Source organism: Seriola lalandi, unplaced genomic scaffold, assembly GCF_002814215.2.
Source record: "Seriola lalandi dorsalis isolate HSWRI2012SDOR001 ecotype SW California unplaced genomic scaffold, Sedor1 jcf7180002054582, whole genome shotgun sequence".
Classification (NCBI taxonomy): domain Eukaryota; kingdom Metazoa; phylum Chordata; class Actinopteri; order Carangiformes; family Carangidae; genus Seriola; species Seriola lalandi.
The window spans coordinates 1,353,779-1,375,343 of record NW_019525135.1 but is presented as its reverse complement, the minus strand read 5'-3'; the positions used below and the strand labels follow the sequence as shown (position 1 = coordinate 1,375,343).

The following is a 21,565-nucleotide window of genomic DNA, read 5'->3' as shown; positions in this document are numbered from 1 at the left end:
TGAGGTTATATTGACTGGAGGTGAGGTTGCATTGACTGGGGGTGAGGTTGCATTGACTGTAGGTGAGGTCATGCTGGCTGTTGGGGATGTTGCATTGACTGTAGGTGAGGTCGTGTTGGCTGGGGGTGAGGTTACATTGACTGGTGGTGAGGTTATATTGAGTGGTGGCGAGGTCATGGTGATAGATGGTGAGGTTACATTAACTGGGGGTGAGGTTACATTGACTGGTGATGAGGTTGCATTGACTGTAGGTGAGGTGATGTTGGCTGGGGGTGAGGTTGCATTGACTGGTGGTGAGGTCATGTTGGCTGGGGGTGAGGTTGTATCTACTGGTGGTGAAGTCATGTTAGCTGGGGATGAGGTTGCATTAACTGGTGGTGAGGTTACATTGAGTGGGGGTGAGGTCATGTTGGCTGGTGGTGAGGTTACATTGACTGGTGGTGAGGTCATGTTGGCTGGAGGTGAGGTCGTGTTGAATGGCGGTGAGGTCGTGTTGGCTGGTTGTGAGGTTGTGTTGACTGGCGGTGAGGTCATGTTGACTGGCGGTGAGGTTGTGTTGGCTGGAGGTGAGGTTGTGTTGGCTGGAGGTGAGGTTGTGTTGACTGGCGGTGAGGTCATGTTGGCTGGTTGTGAGGTCGTGTTGACTGGGGGTGAGGTCATGTTGACTGACGGTGAGGTCATGTTGGCTGGAGGTGAGGTCGTGTTGACTGGCGGTGAGGTCGTGTTGGCTGGTTGTGAGGTTGTGTTGACTGGCGGTGAGGTCATGTTGACTGGCGGTGAGGTCGTGTTGGCTGGTGGTGAGGTCGTGTTGGTTGGTTGTGAGGTCGTGTTGGCTGGTGGTGAGGTCGTGTTGACTGGCGGTGAGGTCATGTTGGCTGGAGGTGAGGTCATGTTGACTGGTTGTGAGGTTGTGTTGACTGGCGGTGGGGTCGTGTTGGCTGTTGGTGAGGTCGTGTTTACTGGCGGTGATGTCGTGTTGGCTTGTGGCGAGGTCATGTTGGCTGGTGTTGAGGTCGTGTTGGCTGGTGGTGACGTTGTGTTGACTGGTGGTGATGTCGTGTTGACTGGCGGAGAGGTCGTGTTGGCTGATGGTGAGGTCGTATTGACTGGTTGTGAGGTCGTGTTGACTGGCGGTGAGGTTGTGTTGACTGGCGGTGAGGTTGTGTTGACTTGCGGTGAGGTGGTGTTGGCTGGTGGTGATGTCGTGTTGACTGCCGGTGAGGTTGTGTTGACTGGCGGTGAGGTCGTGTTGGCTGGTGGTGAAGTCGTGTTGACTGGTGGTGAGGTCATGTTGACTGGTGGTGAAGTCGTGTTGACTGGTGGTGACGTCGTGTTCACTGGTGGTGCAATTGTTTGATTTAGTTTATTACACAAAACATTTTCACAAGCAACAAGCAACAATACAATTTTTTGCAGTAATAAAGAACATCTGTCAAAAATATTTTGATAGGAAAAAACATTTTAAATGTATTTTGTAAAATTTTCAATGTATAGCAGACTAACACATGAGCTAAGCAATCATAGTTTTTACGAGATTTAGATCAAACCAAACAAAAGTATGTCTCCATTAATTAATCCTACTGGCTAAAAATTATATAAACTATGTAATAATCAAAGTGTTTAGTTTGGCTTGGCAAAAACTGATAACAGGTCAATTAAGACAACCAACAGGTCACCTGTGACAACATGTGAATACATTGCTTTTAGTAGTGTATTCAATATCTTGACATTAAAGCATTTGTGTATGTTACCTGTTGTCATGTTAGTGGTTGCTGACGTTCCCACTAGTCCTGTTGGGAAAAATGTCACAAAGATCAAATCGAAATTTTGTCCAGTTAAAAATAATGTTATTTTTGTAAATATTATAACCATATTAGTATCTCTCTCTGTCACTCTCTCTCTCGCTCTTTCTCTCTTTTTCACACACACCCACCCACACACACACACACACACATACAGATAGAGAGAGAAAGAGGAAGAGAGAATCACTCTCAAGCAAATACCTGCTAATAGGAGCATGAATATGCGAGGATCCATCCTCGCTCTCTCTGGTTCCTGTGAAATATAACTCATTATAAATATATTTTTAATACATTTTAGTATGCAGAACAAATACGCACACTGATGTCATTCTTATATAATTTATTAATATTCTGCGAGGTGAGGGTGCTAAATATGAGTAAAGCCGGTCAGTATCACACGCAATACGATTTAACATTTAACTCTATTCTCCATGACCATAAAGTTGATTCAACGTCTATCTAAAACTGTTTCAACAAAAACTGAATTTTATAATCATTGGGAAGGTAGGACCTTATAGCAGGGTTGCTGTATTAGACTGCATTAACTTTAACTAGATGTACCTAATAAACCAACAACCAGATATATGATATACGAACTCAAATGTAGTAACAGAATGAAACTGATTTGACCCAGTGCTAAAATGATCCCTAGAACTAATATGGATAGTTAGATAGATAGATAGATAGATAGATAGATAGATAGATAGATATGTTAAAATAAATAAAGACTAAAATCATTAAAATATATAACTATATAGTAATATATAAAACACCTTAAAAGAGATTCAACACACACTCTAAGTGTAAGATATTCTGAACTGGGTATGCCAACATTCTGGAGAGACAAGTTTGGGTTACTTTGTCTTATCTGACAAAGTAGCGTCACACCTCTGGGACTGTTCAAGATTCCAATCACAGGTGTATACTTTGCCTACAAGATCATTCGAATCATTTGTGTTACTACTGACCAGTTAGGAGGCATACTTTTCTGCTCTTGTGGATTCTATTCACACTGACATCTGAACATTTCATTTATAAGTCATGGGAAAATTATCAAATTACATTTTCAATAACATTCTAATAACAACTCTTTGGCTAACTAGACTCTAACAAAATGTTGTTATGTTATGTTTACTTCATTGGCATCACTTAAAGAGCATACATAAGATATGTCACCAGCTAAACCTATATTCACAGACTTTCCCACTTTTTAAATATAAGCTGAAATCAGAAGGAAGAATCTTCTGGGTGTCTAGCAGACTCTTGATTTGTGACACTAAGCTGATGTTCAGCTCAGTAATGAATGGTAATGGTAATGCAGAGGCAAGACTCAATACAATTTTCAAGAGGCACGATAATTATTAAGAGAAATTATCTTGTCTCATTTAGATTTTAGTTTGGACTCTTATTCTGCCACTTAAAGGCAACAGCATTTTATTTATTATCTGATAATGATGCAGTTTTCACATAAAAAATGTTACAATCATTTAAACTCCCTAAACCAGTACTGATTTAAGTTATGAGTTTCTGTGACAAACTGAATTAGTGTATTTGAAGTAATATGTATCAAAATACATCTGTGCTTTACATATTTTTTCTCCAATTAGAAGCCATTGTTTCAATTTTCTAGTAATAAAGACTGGTATGTATTTATCAGATAAAACAATTACTTTTACAAGGATCAAATTAACTGACATTCCTGTTAGACGATTTTAGCTGCTACAGCACAAGAATCATTGCTCTTTACATTCATTATACCCAGGTGACAGAGCAATAAGATGCTCATGCAGCAGCCACACCCTGACAAGCCACACAGTGCAATCCATCTGCAATTTTCACTTTTACAACCTTCAGAGTTATATGCATTTCTATTATTAATGCTTTGTTCTTCAGGCATTTTTGTGTTATTTACCAAAATGTATGATAACACAATGGAAAAACTTATTATGATTAGATTGATAGCTTTCCTCTGAGCTCAAATGGAAGCCATTCATACAAAATCACACAATTCAATTTACAGTTACAAAAATGGTACAGAAATCCACATTTTAAAATGCAGTATGTAAGCATCTATATATTAAAAATGGGTAGATGTAAACATCAAATAGACACTGGTGATGCAGTTATTATATGGCTGATATTTTCAGTGTTCAATTGTATAATCAGTTATAGACAATATTAACAGAAATATTTGCTTTCTTACCCCAGTCGAGTCCCAAGTCCAATTGTGCGGCAATATTGTTCCGTTCAGAGCAGTGGTTCAATGAATGGTACAAGCTGACAGTAAGATGGCATCAGACAAATAGAAGTGAGGAGTTGTTGGTGAGTGAGGTTTTTGTTTGAGAAACAAGAAATTCTTGCTTTTTGAAATATCTGACAGATGTTGCAGGACTTGTCTTGGTGGACTAGGGGGTGGGATCATAGGTGGGGGGACTTGTTGATGTGGTGTAAATGCCAATGATGTGTGAATGATGAAAACATCCTTGTAATTTCAAACATGCATGAGGCATCACAATAAAGTCTCAGCCTCTGGTGCCAAAATTCAAGTGTATAATTAGTACTTTCAAAGAGCAATGCTGCAAAGATGATTTGTCTGTATTCACTTAGACATTGTCACATAAACTATCAGCTGCTTCTTGCAAAAGGACAAGTTCAGTCAGGAAGACTGTTTCATTCCTTACCACTCATTTAATGCATTTACTTCTGTAAATCTAGATCTAATATTCAAAAGCAACATTGTCTTGGTTTAGATCATCTTGTGAGCTTACATGTGCACACTGAAGCCAATCATTATTACTAACTGTTTTATATGCGTATGTTGCAGGTTGTTTACTTTCTCCTTATGGTACAGCCAGATTGAAAGTAAAAGACTTTTATTTATTATCTGTGCATAGCATCAGTAACTAAATATATTATGGATTATAAAGCTGTTTATGATAAGATATGGTGTTTTCATAACATAATAAGTCCTACATATGCCTGATCATGTTTCAGAGCATGCAGCTGACTTCTTCTTCCAGCAGCATGTGTGACTGATACGTCCGTGACTGACAAAGCTCTGCACACTATACTGTAAGCCTAATATACTATAGACTATATCTGTCCAGCACACATGGAATTATTGAACATACACACAAGGTTTGTACTGATGTACTTAATAATAGGTCGTCTAACCTTTGTCCAAATGGTAAAAAGCATCTTCAGGAAAAATGTTCTATGTTGGCTGTACTTAAAGTGTTACAGTGTTTGTCTCGTGTTTCCATGCACGTGAAATTTGTTTGTTTAACATTACGAGTTTGACTAGCAATTCAAAGTTAACACAAAAAAGTATCTGCAGCAGATAAGATTTGAAGATTATTTAACTCTGAAAGAACGATTGATATGTTTCTTCACAAACATCTTCAGTATTTAACACATGTAGAAGGAGAAAATGAGACACTGAGGTTTAACAGGCAGCCTAGCTTCCGTGGCAATTCACTGTAAAACTACACCATTGAGCACAGTCATGTTAATCAATGATATTCCGTATGCTACACTAACATCACTGAAAATTTCAATTTTTCTTTAAAGAGTAGCTACTACTTTTATGCAGGTAATCCTGCAATAAATCCTACCTTCATGATGGTTATAATGTTCAGTTTGTGTTGAAACAGGACTGTTGTAGTGATGTATTGTTGTATACTGAGTGAAGTATACAGTATATTTTTCAGTATATAATAGATATGGGTACATATGGACAGCCACAATGTTTGCAAAAGGCTGATTAGAATTCATAGAGAATACATAAAGATAACCTGCCTTCAATGTACCTAGTGATCCCCAAACATTTTGAAGTGAAATGAAGGCCAAAAATGGTTATGAACGCCATACCAGGAAAATTACAGCTATTAGCATTATTGATAGCTCTTTTTTTTTTTTTTTTTTTGAATTCACTCGCCCCCCTGACGCATGAGCTGTACCTCACTCTGACTGTGACTCAGACTTTGTTTCCTTGCGCTACTTCAGAAAAGGACCCTTGTGTGCAATATACTGGATGTGATTTAAAGGCATTTATTCATGGATAAGATATGTTTTCACTGAAGCTCTGGTCTATTATATGAAGATGAAAGTTGGCAAGTAAGTAATGTAATGTCACATTAGCATGGGGGCTGTGCAGCATTATTCCGGTATGTAAGATGAGGTGTTCCTGTTGAGTGAAACAGGTTTGACTACATTGTTGAACCTCTGACAGCTAATGGTAAACAAATCTTTTTTGAGTGCCACTTAACGGGGTGTGTGGTGGGCAACATATAATCACAACAGAAAGTTACTTGGTGTGATAGATATGATAAACTAAGTGTCATAAAATCAGTTAATCTACAATATTTATTAACAGATACTCTTGATAAGTATAGAAATACTTCAGAATATTATCATAATGATATAAGAAAAACCTTATGATCTCTTGCTATTGTTTCTATTTGTTATTTATTTTAATTATTATTTCTGTTCAAATATTTTAAGGATATTGCTCTGAAATAAAAACATGTTCATAATGATTTAAATTTGATTGTATTAAGCATAGCCACAGCATAATGCTAATGTAAAATGTAAAAACCTTTTCCTTATGTTGCCTAAATGTTAGCGAGCATGCTATACTATTTTGCTATTTTGAAAAAGAGATCCCAATCTCAATGAGTCTACCTGTTTTAAAAAAGGATTCAATAAATAATAATAATCAGGTTACCTGATTTTTCTATCACTGATATCTAGCATTATTTGATCACATTACTGATGGTAATGTGCTCACTGTTGCAAACTTTCCATCGTTGTGAGCTACGAGTCAAGTAATATACTAAGGAATTCATGGTAACTGCAATACTTTTAAAATAGTATATATGCATCTTTGAAAAACCATTCACAATTCATGCAAAATATTGTTCTGGCAGGACGTGTTAAAACACAATTAAACTCAAGAATCAAATCAATACACAACCCTGCAAATTAGACAGGGTGAGAGAGAAAGATAGAGAGAAAAAGGGAGGGGACACAATGAGTTGTCCCTAGACGGCAGAATTTCCAATTGAGAGATACCACTGTTCTGAAAGTGAGAAAGAGTGAGGTAGAAAGATCGTGGGAGATTACGAGCGAGAGCTCAGTTGTCATGAAAATGTAAACATATTTATGCAAAAGAAGAAACACACTACACTGTTGTTTTTTTTTTTTGGGTGAGAAAACATGCAGTGATGTCCTTAATATCACATCATAGCATCTTAATATTTTTCAGTCCTCCTCTTCATCCATATGATGCACCACACACACGACACATGCTCATAGTTTGGCAGCCACAAAAGGTGCAGGAGGCTATCTCCACACTGAATCAGGTTTGCCAACATTCTGGAGACAAGTCTGGGTTACCGGGACAGTTTCACAGCTTCAGGGACTTTTAGACATTCCAACTAAAGGTACCTGCGTATGATCCACCCACATGAATAGTTGAGAATTTCACCATTTCTTTTGTTTTTCAGATGCTCAGCAGTTATGCACATCACAAATGCAGTCCATCTGCTGCACAATGAGGAACAGGATGAGATTGAATGAGTTCTTCTTATAATGATATTTTGGTGGCTACTTCTGTGTGCTAGTTCTTGCTGTTGACTGTCAAAAGCTGAGCAACGTTTTATGTATATTTATGGCAGCCATAAAAAGTACAAGCCTCTGTATACTCCGAAAGTTGCTCATAAAGTAGGCCTTTTCAATCTACCTAATATATTAGCAACCTGACTTTTGAATAAATTAAAGTTAAACTAAACAATTATTCTATGCTTTTTATCCATTACAGTTTCAAATTAGAGGCCACTTTAATGTTTTCTTGTAGCAAATGTTGTTGATTTGTATATGTCAAATGAATGTTTTGTCTCTACAAGTGATACATTCATTTAAATACATAAAGGACAACCATAGCTGCTTAGAAAGTTATACACTTGTATCTAGCTAACACATTATTAGAGCCCTGAAAAGCAAGGCAGTCATTTATGAGTGTCAACATACACACCGTGAATGGTACGCCCTTGAGAATTTTAGGCATTCCTGTCATTATTGTGTTTTTCACATAAGACATTTTGTCAGTTAGAAGTTGTGGTGTTAGGAGAACAATGGTCACTTTTAAAGCTGAACTAAAAACAAAAAGAAAGCTTTTATTTCAAAAATTGTTATTAAAATTACAAAACAAAATCACTGCACCAATGTTAAGATTTGCTGTCATTTCTCAAAGCCAACCTTGTTATACAGTTAGCAGGACCTCCTCTATTGATGTACATGAATTCCCATGTCTAAAGGTCAATCCACGGCTCACAAATCCAGATGCAGCTCTGATCCTCAGGTATTGTGTAAAACAAGGGTTTGATTGAATTGAGTGAGTTAAAAGATATAAAGAATATTGCACAGTCAGTAATCAAAGCGTGCTTATTATTTTAAACAAGCACCATTTGGTCTTAGCTCTATGATAGCCATGTATTATTCACGTTATTGGTCCTGGGTCTCTGGCTATCTTAGAGCTTGCTCTCCTTTTGGGTGTAGTCTACAGTCTGCCTGTGTTGAATTGTCATTGCCTCAAGTGCTCTGAGGAGGGCCTCTGGCCAAAACATGTCAGCAGTATTATTTTGAAAATAATATGAAGCTCTGCAGACATTGTAAGCGCTGTCTGTCTGTCTCAGAACTGTCCCCTTCCTCTCCTTGTTTATGAAAGACATCTTTTCCCAGACAGCAAAAGTGAGAAACAGCGCCTTCAAAGTGACGACTGCATATAGTAGCACTTTTATGGTGAAAGGTGGAGGCTTCATAATGTTCTGGCCGTGATACACACGTTCACACACTTCATCTTCTCAAACCATCTTTTTACTATTCCTTTTAAGTTAAGAAAATATAGAGCGTACATGATCAAATTATTATGATTAACTTAATTTGGACAGAATGCCACTTTTTACCTTTCCATACCTTATTTTTCAAATTCTACAGTAGGCCTATATGTATTTATAGTTATTTTTAAAGCTGAAATGGTAATTTGATGACCAAATGACATCTTTATGACATGTGCTACTGCTCATATTCTGGTAGGTTACAAATATCATTCATTGATACAAGGCTTAAAATAGTTCAGTACTCTAAATTACAGTTTTACACATTTATATTGGGTCAATTACTTCATCTATGCATTGTAATCTTGTTGACATGGGGCACGGGGCATTTTAAAAATAATAGTCAACAGCTTATGAAAAGAAAATGCTTTTATTTGAAAACTACATATACTGTATATATAGTATTTAGTTCTCAGTGTAAATGATAGAATATATCTAATTTGACATTTTATCAGTTCACGCATCAGGAGAAACAAACAAAATGTCTGCAACTTGTTAAATTTGAAAAAGACAAAAAAAAAATTGGTATTGTCAAAAAACAAAAAAAGGAAAACAATATAAAAACAATGAAACACAGACTATAAAATTCCATATAAATGATAGCAGCAAAAAGTATAGTAAATTTTAAATACAATAATAAAATGGTGTATGCCAGGAATTAATAGGTTGATAACCAAGATGATTTCATCAGGTGTTGAGGTGCCAGGCCTTCAGAACTAAACCTCTAATAACCAGTTTTGAACCAAGAAACTTCATGGAAAGAAAATTAAATTACTGGACACTTTCAATCCCACATCCTGCCTCACTTATCCACCTAATCACCTGTATTTATAGCTGCTTTATGATAGGAGCTGGTACATAATCTTTCAAGGCAACTCAGCAGCAAATGCTTAAAAAGTTAAAAACAAACAAACAAACAAACAAAAAAACAACAATTATCAAGCATTGCACTTTTAACAAAGCTTGTTAAAAGTCAGAACATAGTCTATAACAACAGCAATTTTTTGGCGCTACAGTGGTTGAAGGAGCTCATACATTGTGTGTTTTGCAAAGAGATTCACAAATGCAAAAGAATGTATTGTAAAACCATACAACAATGAAAAATAAAATACGTTTAACTTTTTATGCAGGTAATATCTTATGACACTATTTGTAAATTATTTTGCTCATCCATGTCTGCTTTTGATGTACTGTAGCAGAAGCTATTTATTTAGTCAGGGAAAGTGTTGGGATCCTTTATAAGCCTGTGCTACAGCCAGCAGTGTAAAGGACAAGACTGCCGGTGAGAGCACTGTATAGGACGAGGAGGACTACTTGATGTTGATGGATCTAAAATAGTAGAGAAGTAAATGGATTAGTAAGTTAACTCCTCTAGACTCAAAAGGATTTTGCACATAATATGTAAATAAATAAATAATAAATCGAAACCTTACAATAGAAACCCAACAGGTTATGGAGTCAAAGGCTGCCTCGTCTACAAAACCAATCAAAAACTACTTCCAAATTATTCATAAATGAATAACTAAATAGATAAATAATAATAATGATAATGATGATAATGATAAGAGTGTTAGTTAAATGTATATAATCATTATAGTTTCAGCCATAAAAAAGTGACTAAACTCTTAAGTTAGCAATTTAGTCATGGCAGAGATACAGTATGGGTTTAAAAATGTTTCAGTTGCTGCACCACCACAATCGAGAAAATCTTTTAAATAATTCAAAACATATCATTGCAGATGCTGCGAAGTGTCAAAAATAAATATGAGAAGAATAAACTCAAAGGTCATATCTTACACATTGTAAGCGCCTAACTTGTTTAAATAGCAAATACACTTGTGTCCCATTTGAGCGCCGATGGGTGTGGTGGTCTTTAAATGAGGTGTAGTCAGGCACATTTCACTGTTATTTTAAGAGCACATTATTAAGATAGTAATAAGTGCCCGCTTAGGCAGGTGCACAATGTGCATACACTCTGCCTGTTAGCACAAGCAGTGTGCTGAAAATGCACTTCAGCACACAGATGTTTTGGATAAGTCAGGTGGAACATTAAAATACAGCCATCAGAAGGTTGGAGCATTATTTGTGGCATATTGTGCGTTGCATAACATTGCCATGCATTATGGATGTCTTTTAGATGTAAACGAGTCTCTGCATTTTAGTGTTCTTTCTTACTACCTGGTAAATCTGCTACATTCATCACAGAGAGTACATTTTTCCCACGACAGTTCATAATGAACCAAAAGTTTATTTACATTTTTCATAGTATAACTTAAACCTGTGTATTTTTGTTTTTTTGTCTCTGCATATTATACAGTACTGTATTATATATGTCTAATGCTGTGATTTGTGCTCAGGTTGCACAGAGCTGCTGTGTGTGTGTGTGTGTGTGTGCTGGGCCTGGACTCACTGGCCAGTCACAATATGTAATGAACTCACCACAAACAGAATCTAATTCTGTTGGAAAGACTGCACCGTTATAACAGCAATCCGCTAAGGTGCAAGCACGCTTAGCAGATTGACAGGGATGGCAGTCTGCCAGGCGTGCTTGCACCATGGCAATCTGCCAGAGATGACAGTCCGCTGGCAGTCCGCCAAGGAATAAGCCCAAAACATGATGACCCAGCGTTAAGCACAGGCAAAGACTGCTTGCATCGGGATTTGGACACATGCACTGTCACAAACTCTAAATTTGTTGTTCACGTTTTTCTTTTAATTCATGAGTTATTTTATTTCAGTACTTCATTTGGCCAAAGGAAAAGACTGGCAGCAAAGCTGAATCTGCCACTCTGTTTCTCTGCCACTCTGCACCTCTGGCAATCCGCCAGGCGTGCGTGCACCCTGCACAAAACACACCCATGATTTATGTAAAAACTAAGTACAAGCTTTTTGAACCGTGCGGCTGCCGCAGAGAAAGTTTTTTCTGTCATTAAAATAGCGAAAGTAATATGGACATACGCCATGCGCTTTAGACCATGTGCTTTGGACTGTGAAAATAGAGTCTTAAATTTTGCATAATATAATATTAATCAAATAAAGATGAAATACCAGATTTAAGACTCAAATATCTGGCAAACATAAATAACTCACTTTTAATTAACGGCACTTTCTTTGAATGTACTAACTTTAAATTATCTGCTACACCGAATGAACGATGTAGCTAAGATAAATTAAGTTTTACTCATAGTTGGTGCCAATCTAAATTTGGGAATCTTCCTTTTATTTTCTTTTTTTTTAAGGAGGCCAAATGGAAAGACTGAAAAGTAGAAAAACTGAATCTGCCACTCTGTATCTAGGGATTGGGATTTAGGCAAATATCTCCATCTGTACTGGAGTCCAAATTCTCTGCTCACTATATAGCAACGCATTAGATGGACTTTTCCCTCTGTTATGTTAATGCACAGACACTACTGGATTTAAGGGAACTTTGCATGCATACTGTAGCAAAACTGTTAGTGATACACTTGGGTGAATAAATTTGCTGTAACTGTTGGTTTTGTTGTTTTGTCATGTTGAGTGACATGAGTTAGTGTTACATTTAAAGTGGATGGCACTTTTTGGTCTGCAGGGACGATTTGTTCAGTAAAATAAAATTTGGCTCACTTTTAATTTCTGAAATATGTTTGAAAGATCTCAGCTAATTACAAAACAAGGCCATCTTACCTCTGAGACCACTGCCACAAAGTCTGAAATGCTGTAGACGATGAGTCGGAGAGATCTGATATAAATGTTTGGTTGAGTGTAAACTGAAGACCCAGTGTTCCCTCACTCGCTGAAGGAGGATTTGTTGATGCAGTGGTGGCGGTTTTTATAATTGAAGTAGCCGTAGCATCAGTGGAAGCAGCTGTTGTACTGGGGGCAGGTGTAGCAGTTGAAACAGCTGTACCATTGGGAGGACCAGTCGGAGCAGCAGTAGTAGCATTAGTGGCAGCAGCCGCAATAAGAGATGTAGCAGGAAGAGTTGTTGGTGCAATTGTTGCCGTACGAAAGCCTGTAATAATAAAATACATAACATTATATCACACAATAACCCTGTTGCAGCAGTTGATTTGAGTTCCATGTATTTCAGAAAACTCTTACTTCTTGCAACAGCGCTTGACACATTCACTGGGAGAGAGAAGTTGGAACTGTTGGATGCAGTCGTCCACCAGAACCTTTGCCACAACACTAGGTTCAGGCACTGAGCTTGCATTATTAAATATCAGTTCAGCATCTACCGCAATTGAACCTTCCCTGTAAGATAAAATAGTATTAGAATTATTGTTATTTCTAATTATGTGTTATGTCTGAATGCAAGAAACTGAATGCATCTTTTAATTGCTGTAGAAAAAGAGATGAAAATGTAATAAGCATACAGCAGCATCTTATCTTGGATTACTTGAGAAATGTAAAATATGTGATGGTTGAATTGGTGTGATGTTTTTCAAACCAGCTGGTATAGAAATGACATATAAACTTTGTTTTAAATGCAAAATAAAGAGCAATGCTGTATACCTGAAAGAGTTGACAACAGATTTAATGAAGTGTAAACCATATCCCCTTGTGTAGACATGATCCAGCTGGAGAACAACAAAAATAATTCAGATATTATCCAAAAATTATCCTGGAAGAAGGGAACATCCTGATAATATGGCGCATGCTTAAGTGAGATATATCTATGACCTGTAGTTTTTATACTGTATATAATAACTGTGAAATCATTTTGATGTGAAATTCAAAGTCTTATTTGGAAGAACTGTCAATGTACTTACCACTGTTGTTACTTTGTCTGATAAACTCTTGAATTGTGAGGAAGATTTGTTTCCAAGTTCTTCTGTAAAATTTTGCTGCATTTTAAATTCTAACTTGATCTTTGCCTCTGGTGGTGGAGCAGCTGTTGAAGTTGTTTCCAAAGCAGCAGCTGTTGTTGCAATTGTTGGTGCTGCTGATGATCCATTCACCTGGGTGCTTTTTATTCATTCCTACAAGTGAATTGGAATCTGTGACATTTTTTAACTGTAGTGTTTGGATGAGTTTAAAAGTTTTGCAACGGATGTTGCACTGAATTATACTAACTATTCAACTATTGTTGAAGTTACTCATGACATAGATGTGTGTTTTGTATTTAACCTTTTGAGAACATCACATGCTCAAGCATTTTTGAAAAAATGTGCAATTGGCAATGAAAATGTCTTGACTGGCAGCAAGGTAATCGTTTGTTGGTGCAGTTTCATTAACGAGGTAAATTTGAACAGTGGTGAATTAATTTTGATTGATGTACACATTGTATTGATGTACGCATTGGCTGTTTTTGAGATTGTACTCAATATATGTGTACTATGACATTTTCAGTGGATGAAGATGCATTAAAAAGTAGTAAAGGTATACTGACTGATGAAGAAGTTAGATCAGAGGTGTGTTGACTAATATTAATAATGCATAGTGAAGCTGCTGTAAATAATATCTGGTCAAACAGTCACATGATCACCTAATTTTGCCTCTTCCTGATATCTAAAGCAGCAAAATGCTTAATGACAATGACAATTTTAACATACTGTTCAGCAGGTATATTTTGCCATCTTAGTTTAGTGTGTTGGAATACTAACATAAGCTAATTATTACTCACAAAGTTCAGCTGAGGTCAAGACAGTAGTATTGGACATTTGACCTGGTGATGGCGCTAGACAAAGAGTCAGACAAAAGGATCCTCAAAGTTAGCCCTGAGGTGGGCATCAATGTCTGTACCAAATTTCTTGGCAATCCATCTCATAGAGATAAGGTAGTTCCTTGAAACCAAAGAAAATGAAAATCAACTAAATGACAACTAAGCAACAATACCAGACCCCACGCTAGGATTACTTCAAAAGGGGTGTACGCTTGCATTTAGGAAGATATACTGATGTACTTCTCCTCAACTCTGTCCGGTTGACAGTCTCCATACATGCTTTACAACATGCAGGAAAAGCACGCACAGAAGAGAACAGCCAGTCATCTTTCAGAGAACTGATGCTGATGCCGCATTAACCAAAATGTCAAATACTTTGTCCTATAAAAGAACTCTGGTAATCAGCATTTGACAAGGAATTAAAATCAACCATTATTTAAAATGACAATACAAAATGTGTTGCTGTATCTCTGTACAGCAATACAGAATGTGTTTGAGATTCAATTGCATAGATATTCAGGAACAAGATGTACTATGTAAATCAATACATAAACACAAATAGTGAAAACGGTTTATTTAGAGAAAACCCATTCAATGGAAAGAAAAGAATATCCATGAAAAAATATAAACAAACCAAAAAGATTCACAGTGATCACACACTCGCTAACTTCTCAGCTGTCACATACTAACCATACAAACTGCATTACAAACAATCATGTTAATGAATTAATGCAGATAAAAAATTCCCAGCATCAGTCTGCTTGGCTTCATGTCTGTGTTCTAGCGAGGTTGAAAACCCCTGTGCGGACCTCCCCTGCCCCTGAACCCTCCTCTGTCCCCACGGAAATTTGGTCGGTTTCTTTCACGGCCTCTGTCTCCACCTCTTCCTGCATTTGGCCCACCACGTCCACCTCTGGGTGCTCCACCACCACGGTCCGACTTGAGCTTAGCAGGGGGAGATTTGGGCCGCAGCCTCTCTATCTCCTCGGTGCAGCCAGAAAGGTGGGAGTTAGGCAAGGCAAAGTGTGAGGCGTAGGTCTCTGGGTTAAAGTTACTGTTTGTCAAAGTAGGACCCACTGTCAACCAGCCTAGAAGGAGAAGACCGCAAGTTAGTAACAGCACGGGTGTTCAGAAACAAGCAGAGAGAGAGGAAGAGAAGCTAGCTAAAACCCAAACATACAACATACAGGTATCACCTAAATTCACCCGCTGAATCTATTTTTCCATGGAAAGCATGTGTCCACCTCACCTGGTCTGATGGTTGAGTCTCGCCCAAACAGGTGCAACCTCCTGCGGCCCAGACAGAAGTGCTCAATGATGTGGAAGATCTCTACAGGCTTCTCTACATTTCCCATCTCAGGCTCCTCAGTGATGATCAGGTCAATGTCCACGTTGGCATGGATGAAGTCACCATCAGTACTCCTGCGCACTGTTCCCTTGATTCCCATTAGGCAGTGTTCCTGGAAGGAAAGTGTTGCATTTGTCTCTGCTCATTACAATATACAATTTACACTGGTTTAACTTTACCATGTGTGGATGGGTCTTGTAAACTGTAAATTGAGTATCTAACATTATATCTACGGATTTTCAAAGTAAATGAATCCCAGAGTAATTGCATGTGTGTGTGTGTGTGTGAATAATACTGTACCTTGGTCCGCTGGAACACTGCTTTTGGGTCCAGTGCCTTGGTCTTCCCTGGGTTATTCTTGTTGGTCTTGATCCAACAGATATCTTCACACCGCCTAAAGCCCCACTTCCTCAAACACTGAAATGTGTAATAAGGTGTAATAAGTTTTATGCTGATTACGTACTGCATGGGATAACAAGCACTCAATTTAGGGCTGCTGATATTCACAGTTTTTTTTTTCTTTGATTAATCTAAGATGATTAATGCATTAATAAAACATTAACACAGTACGGCTTCCCCTATCCATCCACTCTGTGTTATATCAAATAAGCAAGTATAAATAATGTAAATTCAAATTTACAAAATTCTGTAAATTCTGAAAAAGAATCTCATCTAGGTTACACATTGTTACCTTACAATAGACAAGATCTGTCTGTCCTTTCTTAAAGTTTGTCCACACTTAGCTTTTTAGTGGGTTTAATAATGGCATCAGTAAAAAAGTTCAAAGCAATTGGAAAAACTTTTTATATACCAAACTTCTGCTACCACCCAATCTGCAGTCAAACATACACACACACACACACATATACATATAAAAATATATATAAAAAGATAAATGTTAAAGTTGACATTTGTTTGCTTGAATTTGTTTTTTTTTAAAACAGCAATATAAACCTACCTGCTCTGGTAAAGGCAACAATAACATCTATTTTCAAACAGAGATAGCTGTGACTCAGTGTTACTGTCAAGCTTAAAGGATATGCGTCACCACCAGCAAACAAGCATATTACAAAGAAAACAAAATTGTTTGTCTGACAGCTCTCTGGACATGAACCAGTGTGTCTCTGAAGATGGGCTTAAGGCTTCAATACTCCAGAATGTGAACACACACATACTTCAAGGTAGCTGAAGACATTTCAGTGTATTGACATAACAGTCATCTGTCAGATGTGCACTGAACCAGCAAGCTTCTGAATGCCTCAAAGAGTGCAGTGTTGTCTAACAAGTAGTATAAATAACACATATGCCTTACAAAACCTTCTATAACCAGTAAAAAAAAAAAAAAAAAAAAAAAAAGGTAAGTTTGGACAAAAGCTAAGTGTGCCTATAATTTAATGTGTGCGTTAGACTGTGTGAGGGATCGTGTTACCATTCTGCCCAAGTCCAGACCTTCACCAGAGCCACACCAGAGAAAGACAAAGGAACGTAGAGCTGATATCTCCTCAATTTCAAGTTTCATGATCTACAATAGCAGAGGGTAGAGAAGGGAAAGGGGGGTGAGATGATGTCAAATGCATGATCCATGCCAAGTGAATATACCATTCATTAAACTGTTTCACTCTTCTTCAGTCCTTAGGCTGTCCTGCCATTATAGACAGCACAGCTGACTTGATTACCATCTTTACATGAGCGGGGTCATTCTGGACTTTTGTCACCCCCTTCTGGGAGCCCACTACTGTTCATTTGCACTGGCAAGTTCCTAATACTGTTTGGGATTTCCAAATCAATATCAAACACCTCACACAAATTTTTTGTTAGAGGTCTTCCAGTGTGACCACTTGATCAAAATATTAATGATCAGAATTAAGCACTGGTCAAGTGTAAAATTATGCAGGCCAAAGTAAGATATCCTCCCACAACTTGACTTCCATTCCTCTCTGCGTTTTTTATTTATAATTTACTTCATCATTGTTAAGTTTAGAGTGTGTCTCACTTGTGGCCTGTGATCAAGTCATAAAAATATTCTGTATTTATTTGCCTACCAGCATAAACTGCTAAATACTAAAAGATGTGTACATACATCGTCCCAGGTCCAGAAACGTTCAGTGTGACTGATGCCTGATTCTCTGTAGTACTCTTCCAAGGGAGGTTCAAGCAGAATAACATCAAACTTGCACTTCAAATCCTGCAGGTCAAAGTGCTCTGGGTCAGCCTGGAGATACCTACACAGACAGACACACACAACTTTAATAGAGCCAAATCTTTTCAAAACAGACTCGGCCAACTTGAAATGGCCAGTGTATTCCATACACATAATTATTTAACATACATGGGAGGGGTGTTGGTGGTGGAGATGAGTTCATCCTTTAGTCTGATCAGCTCTCGGAGTTTTGGGTATTCTTCGAATCGGTCAGCCAAACCTTAACCAGATAAGACACAGAGGTGAAACCCACACACAAGAATGCACGTGTACATTAACACACACACACACACACACACACACACACACACACACACACACACGCACGCACACACACGAACACACTTACCAACATCTCTAATGAAGTTTTGTGGTCTGTGACCTGTGTCCACAAAGTGCTGACAGTAGTCATTGTGAGGGTTCAAACTCTGGGTACCCTGAGAATAAATGAATGAATGAAGATTAATAAGATGATATTTGCATAAAAAGAGACAAAAATCGGATGTCTGTGTATTTTTAAATACATCTGATGCATGAAATTGGAATCGCCTCATAGAAACTGCAAGTTCTAGTAAATTGTTTTCTAAATAAATGTCAAATAAAGGATGGTAATCCCTCTGCTTAAATAAATAATGACACCAGGGCTTTTTAAATCTAATCACTAATTTGCATTCTATACACACACTTTCCATTGATAAAAGTAGAGTGTGTTTATTGTAATTACATGTCTGTGTGTGCTTTGTGACTGAAATGTTTAGTTTTAGCCATTGCCGTTTGTTACAATGAATTGTTCCCTTATAGTGAAATCAAAGACCCTGCTGTTTGTGCATCACTTAACTGGTTCTAACCTGTAATTACAGGCTGTGAAACTCAATACACTGACATTCCATAAGTTTAAAGGATGACTTGTTTGCCTCACTGTTACACTGTTGATCACCTGATAATAACACAGAAGCATTTTTATCTAACAACTTGGACTGTTTTTTATGTGAGCCAAATGTTACAGGTGCCCTTATGGCATCTGGCCATCAAGTACTTTCAAAACATTTTAAAAATGTGGATAAACCTAGACTTCAGTTGATTTGGTAATGCTTGTGACAGTTGGCAGTTATGCCACAATCAAGAATTGCATGTACATTGCACATCAGATAAATCACTGTTTCATTTAGTTCCTGTTGAAGAAATGCTTTGAGTTTCCAGGCACTACAGCTCAACCTGCCTGTGAAATGTATCTATTAATCAGGCTCTTCTTCCTGCTACTCTCCTACAAATGTCACCAGTGTTACCCCTGCTACTGTAGACTGCCTATAAGGTCTTGGCAAACAACTGGTAAAATAAAACAATACCATACAGCTGCTTTCTGCACTCAGGAAACTAGTTTATTTACCTCAGTGAAGCAATGAAAACCAACTTAAGTTGCTTTCTAATTAACACTTCAAAATAAAACACTGTTTGTCAGGCTACAGAAACATAATTTGTGAGGCAAGGTATAAAAGAAACTTTGACCAACCTTAAGGAAAGTACTTGAGTCCTTGTACACTTCCTCATATGGGTTGCTTTCTTCCGGCTGCTGCACCTCCACCTCATCCTAATACACATACACCCAAAAACAACCACAATGAGATTCATATTTTTGTCTATGAACAGAACCTTTACCTGCATGTGAGGGGTGAGTGAAATCACAATAATGAATAAAAGGAGAAGTTAGGATAACAAATAAAATAAGGTAAATTAAGGAAATACACCAGCGTATCAGTCAAGATTTTCATTTTTAAATCAGTCACCCAGAAAACAAAGAGTAAGCAGGCACATTGTGAACCACATTATTCTGCCGATGTGTCATATTGACCACAAAGTCATCCACAAGTAGACCTCATATTTCACACGCTATACTAAAATATTTAAGGGCAATATCCTATAGATTCATCTCATTCTTTGATTAATCTTTGGAACTAATAATTAAAAACAATACATAACTCAATACTCTTAAGACTACTTTGAAAAGAGTCAACTAATAGTATAAGATCCTCAGGCAAGGGGCATTTTAAATGGCCAGACCAGGAGGGACCACGCCTTTGCTTTGAGCGGCCTGAGGATCAGGAACAACCTGCCTGAGAAGATGCGGTTTGTTCAGTCAGTGTTATGTGTTCAATACTTCCTCATACATACTTACTCAACATGGGCTATGTAAATCAGATTGATTATTACATTCAATGGGACGGGGGCATCTTTAACAGATGTAGATTCATAATACTATGGTATAATTACACTCACCTTTTGTTCCTCCACATCTTCCTCTGTGTCCTCTCCTTCTGTCTGTGCCTTCCTTTTAGAAGGCAGGGCTGAACTATCAAATGAAGCCCTGCAAAATACAAATTAGCTGAACACATTTTCTATATTTGATGTTTCTCTTAAAGCACAAGATCAATATTTTGGCACTGACAATGATGAGACAAAACTGGGAAGCATGATGGACTAAATGTTTGCAGAAAAGATGTTAAAGAAAAGAAAGGAGGGAAGCTATGGACCATGGAAAAATCTGCGAATTTAAAATGCTAAATATGAAAGACGCAGCTTAAAAGGTATAAAACTCATAAAAGGCTTCGACTGTCATTTTGTGTTCTTCATGACATTAAGTCCCCTGTATTTGTGCATACATTGAGCATATCAAATGCTCTTACTATTTTGCTTTCAGCTGCACACCTCATTTCTTCTCTGTTATTTGTGACTTGTTTGAAGAGCCCTCCAAGACAGCTCACCTGCATGTTTCTCTTGTCTCCTCGATCTCCTTTAGTTCATCCTTACTGTTTAGGACAGCGCCAATGCTGTCTGCACTTTCAGCTCCCAACTGTGGATAGACATGAATGAGCACATAACTGTAGACTCTTATTTTCTACTTCTGGAATTTTTTCTCAATTAATTATATAAAGCATGTCGTGCATATTTATTTAATCATGACGTTCATGACAGAGTATATGCATTTAATCATGCTCAACATTTTCTGTTTAGCACATCTTTTGCATATACTCACTTAGCCGTGGTATATTTTCAATTTCTGTGCACCAAACTGTCTAAAACAGCTTCAACATGTTGATTTGATTCATTTGCATTTCCAGTTAAGTTATTTGCGTTTTGGGTCCACTCGAGGGCGACCAATGTAAATGTTTGAAAGAGGTCTGTAAACGAAGTTATCACCGAGATATCAACATTTACGTGACTCGTTGACTCTTTGTCCTTGTTCACTACACAGTCGAAAACGCGTTTTCTACACAACAATAACATTTTGTTATCTAGCAGTTGATTAGTATGCTTAACTGCTAGTAGATTAGCTACTTGCTAACAACAATAACACAACTTGCCTGTTGAGCTAAAAGCTGCCGCCTAAGTTTTTGTCGCTCTCGGATCTCTTGCAGTCGACTGTTCATTTCTTCTCTCGTAATGTTTACTAAGTAAGTATTAAATGCCGGCGGTCGTTATTAACAAAACCGTCCATATAGGTATGATTAGCTTACTATAACGGTAGCCAACAATTCGCTAATGTGTAACAGCCGCTAAAAAAAACTAATGGATGCACTCGTTTTGAATACCGGGGCGGTCGGTCTGGATTTGGCGCTTGGTGAATGCGGGGGTAGCTACTAAAGTAGAGTGTTTAAGACACTTAGTTGCAACTGTTCA

At 37.6% G+C, this 21,565-nt stretch overlaps 2 protein-coding genes across 2 annotated transcripts in view; both read right to left on the bottom strand.

The window, feature by feature from the left end:
• The window catches only part of LOC111664020 (uncharacterized), a 6,390-nt gene extending 2,320 nt beyond the window's left edge, over window positions 1-4,070 (bottom strand). Inside the window, exons 1-4 of the mRNA XM_087177149.1 lie at window positions 4,006-4,070; window positions 2,004-2,055; window positions 1,752-1,790; window positions 75-1,337 (exon numbers count right to left, since the gene is read on the bottom strand). Of these exons, the coding sequence (XP_087033275.1) occupies window positions 75-1,337; window positions 1,752-1,790; window positions 2,004-2,037 (1,336 nt within the window). The 5' untranslated portion in view covers window positions 2,038-2,055; window positions 4,006-4,070. The remainder of the gene's footprint in view (window positions 1-74; window positions 1,338-1,751; window positions 1,791-2,003; window positions 2,056-4,005) is intronic.
• A 10,831-nt stretch (window positions 4,071-14,901) lies between these two features.
• On the bottom strand, window positions 14,902-21,455 carry mettl14 (methyltransferase 14, N6-adenosine-methyltransferase non-catalytic subunit). The gene is made up of 11 exons (XM_023418425.2): window positions 21,250-21,455; window positions 20,650-20,738; window positions 20,165-20,252; window positions 19,401-19,478; window positions 18,240-18,327; window positions 18,020-18,110; window positions 17,771-17,912; window positions 17,120-17,212; window positions 15,991-16,107; window positions 15,592-15,802; window positions 14,902-15,430 (listed from the first exon to the last, which is right to left on the bottom strand). The coding sequence occupies exons 1-11, from the start codon at window positions 21,313-21,315 to the stop codon at window positions 15,123-15,125; spliced, it is 1,371 nt and encodes a 456-aa protein (XP_023274193.1). The 5' UTR covers window positions 21,316-21,455; the 3' UTR covers window positions 14,902-15,122.
• Between the last annotated feature and the right edge of the window lie 110 nt (window positions 21,456-21,565).

Bases quoted from the DNA above. Each gene is read 5' to 3' on its own strand.
- mettl14 (XM_023418425.2), bottom strand. From the start codon at position 21,315: ATGAACAGTCGACTGCAAGAGATCCGAGAGCGACAAAAACTTAGGCGG. The intron at 20,739-21,249 runs GCAAGTTGTGTT...GTCTATCCACAG, and splicing joins GGCAGCTTTTAGCTCAACAG to TTGGGAGCTGAAAGTGCAGA. The intron at 15,431-15,591 runs GTGAGGTGGACA...TTCTCCTTCTAG, and splicing joins AGACTCAACCATCAGACCAG to GCTGGTTGACAGTGGGTCCT.